Source organism: Episyrphus balteatus, chromosome 3 (genome assembly GCF_945859705.1).
Source record: "Episyrphus balteatus chromosome 3, idEpiBalt1.1, whole genome shotgun sequence".
NCBI classification, from domain to species: Eukaryota; Metazoa; Arthropoda; class Insecta; order Diptera; family Syrphidae; genus Episyrphus; species Episyrphus balteatus.
Window position 1 is genome coordinate 95,414,761 of NC_079136.1, and position 11,452 is coordinate 95,426,212.

At 30.6% G+C, this 11,452-nt stretch overlaps 1 protein-coding gene across 1 annotated transcript; it reads right to left on the reverse strand.

Annotated features, from left to right (window-relative positions):
* Positions 1–413: 413 nt before the first annotated feature.
* Positions 414–8,319, reverse strand: LOC129914725 (circadian clock-controlled protein daywake). Its single transcript, XM_055994079.1, has 3 exons — positions 8,125–8,319; positions 813–1,110; positions 414–751 (listed from the first exon to the last, which is right to left on the reverse strand). Exons 1-3 carry the CDS (start codon positions 8,294–8,296, stop codon positions 469–471), a joined length of 753 nt encoding a protein of 250 aa, XP_055850054.1. The 5' UTR covers positions 8,297–8,319; the 3' UTR covers positions 414–468.
* Positions 8,320–11,452: the final 3,133 nt, after the last annotated feature.

An 11,452-nucleotide genomic window follows, 5' to 3' on the forward strand; every position in this document is an offset into this window, starting at 1 on the left:
TTATAAATTTATTTTTTTGAGATTTTTGAGAAAAAATCAAGGTAAAAAAAAATTCCATTTTAAAAAGTTTCCTCCAAATCCATCGAGTGAGACATCAAAAAAAAGGTCTCTTTAAGCTCTATCATAACTGAAAATTAAAAGTTTCTTGGAGGTTTGGTTCCTAAGATATTTTCAACCAAACATTTTTTATTTCTTTTTCTTACATTCTGCAGCCGATATCTTATGACCAGTCTCGAAAAAAGTACAAGTTTTTTGCTAATATCTAATTTGAAGAAATTAAAACACATCTAAACTATGATTTAAATTTTCCTTGTCTGAAAATACGTGTTACAAATTAAAGCACAATTGTTTTTATAAAAATAAATTATTTATTTAAATTTTTACTATCTAAATAATAAAAGAAAAATACAGTCAATATTTACAGTCATTGAGTTTAAATTAAATTTTGTAGCAAAAAAATCTTAGAAATCAACTATCTCTTATAAAATTATCGAATGGAAAGTTTCGAAATGATTCATTAAATATATCAGTGAATGCTGTACTAACAAGGTCATTGATCAATGGTTTTATAAATGGAAAACCCAGCTTCCACGAGGTATTTATAACATTATCTGCCAAACTATTAAGGACTGTTCGACCTTCATTGAGAATATTTCCAACATGCATTTCCATGCCTCCAATTCTATCAACTTCAACATGGACTTTTAAAAGACCACCTGGTTCTCCAATTCGACGAACACTTGTTGTTTGGCTATAAATACGAAAAATAAGTTAAAATAAATAGTTTCAATGTTAATTTTACAATTGCTTACCTATAATCATATAAAGTCATATTCCATGCTCCTTGTCGTTTTACATTTTTCCCTAAGAGCATACCCGAAAATTCGTAGAACCCTTCAAGACTTTTCTCTGGGAAATGTTGGGTATATACAATACGATTGTTTGCTTTGTCCGTTCGGTATTTAGTCACTTCAGAATGAGCCCATCCGTATTCTGAGACGTTCCTCAAAATAAGACTAAAACCACCCAAACCGCTACGATCACCTCGTCTTTGTTCAACATAGTCTGAATGATGAGGATCGAAAGGTGCAATATTGTATTCTGGAACACCTAAATAGAAAAAATGATAAGGATTTTGTTAAAAAAAAATCAGGATTTGAGCTGAAATAAAATGCACCACTGGGTCGCACGAACTTGCTCTTAGGGTTAAAGTTGCTAAGAGCCGTTTGCTGAATCGAAACTTAAGCATTTATGTTCTACATAAATCCTTATGTGACAGTTTACGCAGAGGAAAAAGAGAGAGAATAGAGAATACGAGCTTGTGTTCAACTTAAATTATTTAAGTTTCGTTTCAGCAAATGGCCCTAAAATGTTTAAGAGTTTTTAAATAGAAATTTAGAAATTTCATATGAAAAAAAAAAAACAAAAAATTCGTTTTTCAAAGATACAAAACAACATCTGAAATCCAATTGATGTACAAAACAAGTATGTAGTTTGATTTGTTTTATCAAGATGCATTTTTAGAAAAAAATTTCAAATTCGTTTTCTAAAAAAACTAATTTTTTATAAACAATTTTTTTGGAAAAAAAGTTTTAAAATAAAATTGGTATGCCATTTTGTAGAAACCTATCACTAACTAATCAACATTGAAAACCAAAATTTCAAGCAAAATCAATGTCCCGTTTTCGAAAATTTGATTTTTCAAAAAAAAAAATTCAAATTTTTTTTTAAATTACTTTTTTCAAAATTTTATTTCTGGTTTATATTAAAATTATTTTGTATAAAAAAAATTCGTTAAAATGAAATAAATAGTTTGGCAGATATCATATTTGAAAAAACGGCAGGTACCGTTATTTTCGAAAAAAAATTTTTCATCAGAAGACAGACCTTGTCTTGTCCATTTCCATTTTTTCAATTTCTCTATCATCGTAATATCATGGAAAATTGTTATCTCATCTTTTTTTTTACGAATTCATAACTTCTTATATAGTACCTACCTATGTATATCGCAAGTGAAAATATACATAAATTTGATGGTTTAATCAACACAATTACACGTCACATGCTTGGGACTCGCAAGTTTCAACCAATTTCTTAAACGAGTGTTTTTCTTATAATTCACATTTTTAGGTATTTTTGATAACTATCAATGTGTTTAAATGAAGTTTTAGTTGATTTTGCGGTAGAACGAAGTTGCGTGACCTTAACAGAGGACCAGAAAGGAGATATAAAATCTTGAGAACCCGCAAAGTGGGCCAGGCAATGTACTTTTTTAGTTAAAAAGCTGGCGACTTTAATTCCTAAGCGGAGCAACGAAGTTGCGTGAGCGGGACAGATGACGCGAAATGGGAGTTAAAATCCTAAGAACCCGCCAAGCGGGCCAGGCAAGATGATTAGTTATGTTAGGTTATATGGGCTAAAAGTGGATTTAGTTACCGTCACATCAATGCAATGCAGATCCCTTGTGATAACCTGAAATACTGAGCCCTCTCTTGCAAGCTCATCTGCTTTTTATTAGCTTGACACACCACCTAGCAGAGTCTTACATTATGCTGCAAATCAAGAACCCTTGGCTCTTCGCGACTGCAAGAAACTAACTTGGACTCGATTAAAGTGGCAGAGATCGCAAGTTTCTTTTTAGTTAAAAAGCTGCTGAAATTGGAGCCTGCCTAGCGACTTTTAATCGTGAGATCTGAGTGAGAACCAAATCTCTCAGATTTAGTTTCTGTGATCTTGTTTCCCTGCACCCCCATCAGTACAGCATACAAGGGATATCAAGTGTTTTTTTGAAGACGCACTAAGCTCCCAACTAACTCTTTGTATATTGTTTTAAATATCAAAGGGTTTTTTTTTTAAGTTTTCGAAAAATTGATGAAAAAGTAGGTTTTCTATTTTTTAATTTCTTCAAAAACAAGAAGGAAAAAAAATAGAAAAAAAGTATTTTGTTAATGTACCTTAACTTTCAAATGCAGTTAACAGGGCTATGTGAAGTTGGCAGCCCCAAATGCTAATTTTTCTTTCAAACCTGCATGGTTCGATTTCCAAAGATAGCCCAAGATTATTTTTTGCTAGCCCATCCTTAGTTCTAAAATTATAACGGAATAATTTTTTTTTTCACCTCAAAAACCACAATGGTTTTTCACTTTGGTTCGTTTATTTTACTATTTGTTCGAAAGGTAAAAAAAAAATTGATTTGAAACAAGATGAAACGAAAACGCGACACGACTTCAACTTGTTATAACTTTTTTGTTTTAATAGATAGATAAATGAAATTTGTACTGTAGATAGGTAATTAAATAAAATATATTGTACAAAATTTCAATTAATTTCATATTCAAAATTCCGAGATAACGGTACAAAGATGTTCTTTTTCTAAACACGTTATATCTCTTGATCTAGTGCACATACAAATTTGATTTAATACGCATGATGATAACATAACCTTTTATTTGATATATCACACATAACGGTACGTGCTCTACAAGTTACACAATCTTAAATTGAAAAAATTGAAAAATACCTCAAAACACCTGTGGAGATCTGTTGCCGATGACCTGCCACCAGTGTAGGAAGTACCGTTATCTCAGTTTGAAATATCGACATGGTTGGATTTGAAAAAAAATCTTACTTTTTTTGTAGGCATGCTAGAAATATGATTGATACGTCATATAAAAAGTGAAATAAGCTTTCAGATGATATAAAATTTATAATAGGTTGTCATTTAAAAAAATAGATTTAATGGGAGAAAAAAGATTGATTTATTTACTTTTTGGATGAAAATATTGATTGGGTTCAAAAAATTCGACCTCTTTTTGTAGATGTTGTATAGATATGGTCGATATAAATATTTTGAGCTAAAAAAATAAGCTTTCGGGTGATATAAAATTTATTATAGGTGGGTGGATTTAAAGGTGAAAGAATAAAAAAAGGTAGACTTTTTCGATTTTTTTTTTTGCAAGAAAAATGATTTTTTAAGGTTTCACTTTTACCACGTGTGAATTGCACACATGATTTTTTTTTTTTTTATATCAGAAACCGAAAACATTGTGATTTTTTTTCCTGTGAAAATTTTTTTTTTTTGTTATCTTATAACTTTTGAACTAAGGGTTGGCTAACGAAAAAAAAAGTGATTTCATGTGTTGGAATTAGCATAGTTTATTGGAAAAAAAGAGAAAAAGGATTATTTTTACACTGAAAAAAACAAATTTGGATTTTTTAAGAGGTTGGTAGTTTGAAAAAAGTTTTTTGTTATAACGAAAAAAAGTGATGTCATTTGTTGGAATTAGCAGTATATTAATTGAGAAAAAAAGGAAACAGGATAATTTTTACACTGAAAAAACAAATTTTGATTTTTTAAGAGGTTGGTAATTTGAAAAATGTTTTTTTGTTATAACTTTTGAAGTAAGGGTGGGCTAACGAAAAAAAGCTTCATAACAGGAATGTTATATGGACTTCATTCAATCAAGAAAACTTTTTTTAGCATGAATAACATTTGAGGCACAATGCAAACAACAGCGGATTTAATTGTTCCTAATTATAAATTTAAAAAAGGTCACTGTGGTGTATGCGTACTTTTTTTCTAATTCTAATTCTTCTATAATTTTTTAACTAAGCGTAGGAGAAAATAAAAGTTGGGCTATCCTATTCTAACCTTGAGCAAACAAACCACGGTTTTAAACTAACGATTTTTTCACAGGAAAAATAAATCAAATATTTTTGGTTTCTGATATGAAAAAAAGTTTTTTGTTGCATGATTTGAAAAAATAGTGAGATAATGAAAAAAAAAGTTGGGCTATCCTGGGCTAACGTTGGGCAAAGAACCACATTGCAAAACCCACAATTTTTACACTGAACAAAAAAAAATTATTATTTTGTTGCTAAGGGTGGGCTAACGTAAAAAAATCTTGGGCTATCCTGGGCTAACCTTGGGCAATCGAACCAGACAGATTTGAAAAAAAAATTAGCATTTGGATATGCTTACTAGAGTGACCGCAAGAAATCGATTTTTGAAATTTGGTCGGGGGAACCCCATAAAATGTTCCGCCTTTGCAGATTTTTAGATAGCCAAAATTTCAGCACGATTGGATAACTCTAAATGGTGCCGACACTCGCTCAAAGTATCAAAAATCTCTGTTTTTTCACTGTTTTTCGAAGAAAATTAGCTCTAGCTCCCAAACAGATCGGGTTATTTTCACTTTTTATATATTTAATTAAAGGTAGTGTTGTTACACATAATTCAGATGCTTAATTTGTCTAGTTTTACTAAAAAAGAAAAATTTTGTCATCAATTTAAATTTTCAGTACTTACCTCAAAAAGAGCTGAAGTGCAAACTCGATTTAAAATGAAACTTTTTTTTTAAACTGTTTTATTTAAAAAAACGAAACATTTAACAGAATTCTAAGGCTGTGTGTGAATTGCGTTAAATAGTTAACACTGTGTAAAATTTTTGACACTATTGAGGTGAACAAAAAAATTTCAGCTGTATGGCTTATTGTTTAATATTTTTCTCTGCCTCTTTTCTGCTATGAAACCAGGTCCCAGAGCCCAATAAATTTTTAACAGCTGAAAATTTTTTATTCACCTCAACAGTGTCAAATATTTTACACTATGTGAACTATTTTACGCAATTCACACACGGCCTAAAAAACAAAAAAAATAACATCGTGTTACATTTCTTATACATAATTAATGAAGTAAATACTAAAAAAATTTAATCAACAGATTTACAAAGTAGTTTTGGAAGCATCAGGGTACAATTTTCGGCACTCACTGACTACTTGAAGTACATATTGTTTTTGTTCCTCATCTTTAGTTAAAAGGTTATTAAAATCCGTTATTAATTTGACTCCTCTTTCTGTGATGTCATTTACGACTTTAAGTGATTGCACATTTTTAAAGCCTTCTTTAAAATGCGGGTTTTCGGGCCAAAGATTTGGAGGTTCTTTGAGAAAACTTGTGTCTATTTTCAATCGGCTGAAAAAGTTCAATGTTTCTTTGTTCACAATATTTTTTTGCCGTGCTGTGACAAATTGTTCATCTTCATGTGTCTGTAGCTTTGGATTTACTATTCTGTTGGTTTCCGTTTCACTGGTTTTCAAAATTATGTTGGCCGTTTCTAATTTTGTTCGCCATCTGGTAAAGTTAGGTCAAAGAACGCCAGACCTGCCTGCTCTGAACTCAAATACCATAAATGGTTTGAGAATTTAGCAAAAGCCTTCTCTGAAATATCTTTGTCTATCTTGCGGTATTCAATGCAATTACGCAAAAGATCAAGATCTTGTTAAGGAGCCAGATAAGCTCTTGGGGCATTAAACCAAGCAAAAGTTTTTTCTTGTTGAATGTAAATTTGATTTTGAAACTACAAAGTCAATTGGATTTTGCCCTAGTGCTTCTATTGTAGCTATAATTATGCGAGAAGCATTTCTATCAGATGCCTTACATCGATCCAATAACAAAGAAAGTTTCATTGTTAATAGCTCTTTCACCCCACGAGCCACGACTATACCTCATACTTTTGCTACCCGAGGGCCCAGAGATAGAGAAACATCCATTCTATCCCAATCCGCAGAATAAAACAGTTAAAAAAAGTTTAATTTTAAATCGAGTTTGCACTTCAGCTCTTTTTGTGGTAAGTACTGAAAATTTAAATTGATGACAATATTTTTCTTTTTTAGTAAAACTAGACAAATTAAGCATCTGAATTATGTGTAACAACACTACCTTTAATTAAATAGGGTCAATGTGGGTAAATGTAAACAATTTTATGTCTTTTTTTTCTTTCGACTTTAGATTTTTTTATGTTTTCACGGAACAACTCGAATGGTATCTTCAAATGCAAATATGAAATGATGGCAATTCTTCTTTATAAATATAAACAAATATTTCCCAAATTGTTAACATTACTGTCAAATATGGCATGTTTACAAATACCCCACCATGTTTGTGTTTTTTTACAAATTTGGGGTAAATGTAAACGGTGGTTTAAAATTTAGAATTTCCTCTTTATCATATGGATAACAACTTGAAAAACGTTCAAGAAGGTATTTGACAAAAACTTTTTCAAATTCCAATAAAAGTTTTTGTTTTCTTCCTTTGATTCTTTATATAGGCGCCCAATATGCATCCTAAGCAGCTCTGAACGTCATATTTTTTGTTTTTTTACGTCAAAGACCGATTTTACAACATCATCCACTGAAAATGATGGTGTTGGCTACTTTAAAATGTGACTCCGCCGCACTTTAGCAATAGTAACTGACTAAAAATACGTTATTTTTATTAAAACCAATAATTTCACCAAAAATGTATGTTTATATTTACCCCCAGAATACGTTGTTTACATTTTCCCAACATGAAAAATATTCTGGGGTAAATGTAAACACATGCAAATCGACATAAATGTCCTGTATTTTAAAATTTGTTTGTTTCACATAGAATCTACATCAAAATTCGAAACTAAAAAGTATTTGCAAATTGTACTGACTTAATTGAATCTGCAAACATTTTTAATATTTCTGAAAGAATAACGACTTGTTTGACACTTTAAAAAATTATCTTTCACGGAAAATACGCTCGTCGAATGAATTCTCTCTTGACAGCAATGAGTTTGACGTATAAGTTAAAAGATACATGCGTCCGCGATTTGTACTTATGTATGCGTCAAAGAGATTTAAATGAAGCTTGTTATGAGCCATGTTCTCATTTACCCCTGTTTACATTTACCCACATTGACCCTATATAAAAAGTGAAAATAACCCGATCTGTTTGGGAGCTAGAGCTAATTTTCTTCGAAAAACAGTGAAAAAACAGAGATTTTTTATACTTTGAGCGAGTGTCGGCACCATTTAGAGTTATCCAATCGAGCTGAAATTTTGGCTATCTAAAAATCTGCAAAGGCGGAACATTTTATGGGGTTCCCCCGAAAAAAATTCGACAAAAAATTTTTTCTATGGGAGTTGCGGTCACTCTAATGCTTACTTCACATAGCCACTAGCATAGTGAAAATTGCTGCGATTTAGTGGAATGCGATTTAATGAAATAGGTTTAGAATTTTAATAAATCGTTTAAAATTTTGCGCCATTATATTCGAGTATGATTCCATACTTTTAAATTTTAATAATACATACCAGTGGGAAAATACGCCCTAAGATCATTAAAGGCACCCTTCATACAGTCATCAAAATCTGGAGCATTTTTGTGGCATCTTGAAAGTATTCTTGAGAATTCTTCATCACATCGGACTGTAGTGGTTATCAAATGACAAAGTAATACGGTTAGAAGAACCAACCTTCTCTCCATGTTTATAAATTGTGTGTGATTGTAATTTTTTTGGTAATATAGACCTGCAAAAATATAAAATCATTTCATTCGCATTAATTTATGAAACATATAATTAAAAGGTACAGTTGAAGACGAGTTTTAGTAGGTATACCTATTTTATAATTCAATGGTAAATTTGAAAACCTTGACCTACCTAATACATCAAAGTTTGTTGCAGAGATTTCAAACGTTAGCGAGCAATGTCTTATTAAGACCTCCAAGCAACGCGCCGAAAATATAATTATCCATTGACACGAAACGAAGAAGCTTGGAGCAAAACAAGTTGTTGGATTTGTTTAGATTGACTTAACTAAAGCTAACCCATTTACAGTGCAAGTGTAAGAAGTTCATTTGAATTGAACTCTAGTATACCTACTTTTTTGAAGGTAATGAAACTAATCTCAACCGCGGTGAACTACTGAAGCTAGGAGTAGATGATATGCAAAAGTTCCAAATATTTTAAAACATTACGTCACAACTAGCAATTTTGCTCCATTTTCATTTTTTTCTTATAAGACCCTCCAAGAAAAAAACCAAGCAGCCGCACTTGTATGTAACCATGCCAATGCTGGTTAATAGATTGATGAAAATTTACCTGCTCTAAGATTTTGGTCGGATGGAACCAGAGCCAAGCACGTGAGTGTTTTAATCATTTCAAAGTTGTAACGTCATTAGAACATTATTAATATTCTTTCACATCTTCAACTATACACGCGAAGTTATGTTTGACTTTTTTTTAAATTTATTTACAATCATGAAACTAATTTAAATCGAGGATATCGATATTCAAACATTTCGGTCACGATTGAGACTTTTTTTATTCTTTTAATATTTCGCCTTAAATTATTCATCAAAGTCTTTCGTAGCATTTTTTTATTTAATAACCATAAACCATATCTTTATTTGAAGGAATAAACTTGGTGACAAATCAGATTTTCAAAGTATTTTTTATTAATCATTACTATGTGGGATTCGAAGAGTAGAATATTTGCTATACTTGTGGTTCTACTACTCGTTCTCGTATAGGGCGATTTTGGGATTCGTAAAACAAAATTGGACTCAAGGTAACAATCAGACATCGACATGACAATAAAAGATAATGCCAAAAAGTGGATCCTCTTTTCTGTATCTTAATTTAAAACAAGCATGGACCTAACTTTTACATACAAAACAGTCCTTTTGTAATAAAAAAGTTATTACCGTTACCTGTTATAGAACCGTTTCGATTTCCGACTTTATTGTAAACGAGAAGTATTTGAGTTGCTCTTATATTAAAATATAACAAAATTATCAAAAAATTAAAAATACATTTAATCCAGTCAAATAAGGGTTTAACCTCGGAATGAATGTTAGTAGAAATTTTTTTTGCTCAATATCTTCCTTTTGCCATTCTATAACATATCTCAAAAGTCTAGAAAAATCTCATGTCCGCTTGTCGCGATTTCAAGGTCAAATCGCGAAATGGAGATTTTCAAAATTAGCAAAAATAGGCTATGGTATTATATACACATATGATACATGATTTCAAGGTATTTTTTAATGCTGATTCCAAAAAATCTAAAATCAAGACAATCTGACGTCTCTTTAAAAAGTTATACCTGTTTTTCATCTGTCAACTCATATTATTATAACAGTTGCAAACTTACTGCCGAAAAACCCTTAAAAGTTATGGTAGATGAACCAAATTTTGCATGAAGATTTTAAGATCCATCATTATTAAAAATCAAAACAATCCATTACAAAAAATATATATACCTACGAAATAATGGTATTTTTTGATGGAGGGGCAAATTTTAGGATATGCACTAAAGAATATTCTTGTTCATCTTAGGAATAAGTGCTAATAGGCTAATTTTGTCATTTTATTCTTTGTTTGGATATTCTTTAACTACCCTCAAAAATCTAAAAAATCTCATGTCCGCAAGTCCTAATTTTCTTGGTTTGAAGATAAGGTGCAGATTTGAAAAAATTGAAAAACTACTCTTCAGATATTTGTGTCAGATTAACATGAATAAGGTGCATTACTTTTCAGGGATGGTCAGGTTGACTTTTTTGTGAGTTTTGTTGGAATAAGTGTTAAAAAATACCTTTAAATCATGTCGCTTATGTTGGTATACACATAAAAATTTAAACTTTTCTTATTAATTTTTTAAAATCTGCACCTTATCTTCAAACCAAGAAAATTAGGACTTGCGGACATGAGATTTTTTAGATTTTTGAGGGTAGTTAAAGAATATCCAAACAAAGAATAAAATGACAAAATTAGCCTATTAGCACTTATTCCTAAGATGAACAAGAATATTCTTTAGTGCATATCCTAAAATTTGCCCCTCCATCAAAAAATACCATTATTTCGTAGGTATATATATTTTTTGTAAGGGATTGTTTTGATTTTTAATAATGATGGATCTTAAAATCTTCATGCAAAATTTGGTTCATCTACCATAACTTTTAAGGGTTTTTCGGCAGTAAGTTTGCAACTGTTATAATAATATGAGTTGACAGATGAAAAACAGGTATAACTTTTTAAAGAGACGTCAGATTGTCTTGATTTTAGATTTTTTGGAATCAGCATTAAAAAATACCTTGAAATCATGTATCATATGTGTATATAATACCATAGCCTATTTTTGCTAATTTTGAAAATCTCCATTTCGCGATTTGACCTTGAAATCGCGACAAGCGGACATGAGATTTTTCTAGACTTTTGAGATATGTTATAGAATGGCAAAAGGAAGATATTGAGCAAAAAAAATTTCTACTAACATTCATTCCGAGATTTACCCCTTTTTTCTCCTTATTTGACTGTATTAATTTTGGATTAAAAAAAAAAACATTTATTTTTTTGAAAAAGCAATATTTGGTTGAATTCTTTTAAAATTTTGGTTTTATTTGTAGATAAATAGTTTATTAATTTTTACTTTTGAAAACATTTGAAAAATTAATATTATGTTTATATACACATACATATTAGGGTGGGTCAAAAAAATCGAAAATTTTTTTTTTGATTTTGTACTCTGAAAAATCGATTGCTAGACCCCTCTAGAATAAACACACCAAATATGAGCTCTTTATATTAATGGGAAGGTCCTCCGCTTTGCAATTTTCCATTTTTACATCAAGCTTCTACTAAAA

Excerpts from the sequence above, each read along its gene's own strand:
- LOC129914725 (XM_055994079.1), bottom strand. The coding sequence starts at position 8,296 with ATGGAGAGAAGGTTGGTTCTTCTAACCGTATTACTTTGTCATTTGATA. Across the intron at positions 1,111-8,124 it reads TAGGGCGTATTTTCCCACTG|GTGTTCCAGAATACAATATT; the intron begins GTATGTATTATT and ends TTTTCTATTTAG. Across the intron at positions 752-812 it reads ATGACTTTATATGATTATAG|CCAAACAACAAGTGTTCGTC; the intron begins GTAAGCAATTGT and ends TCGTATTTATAG.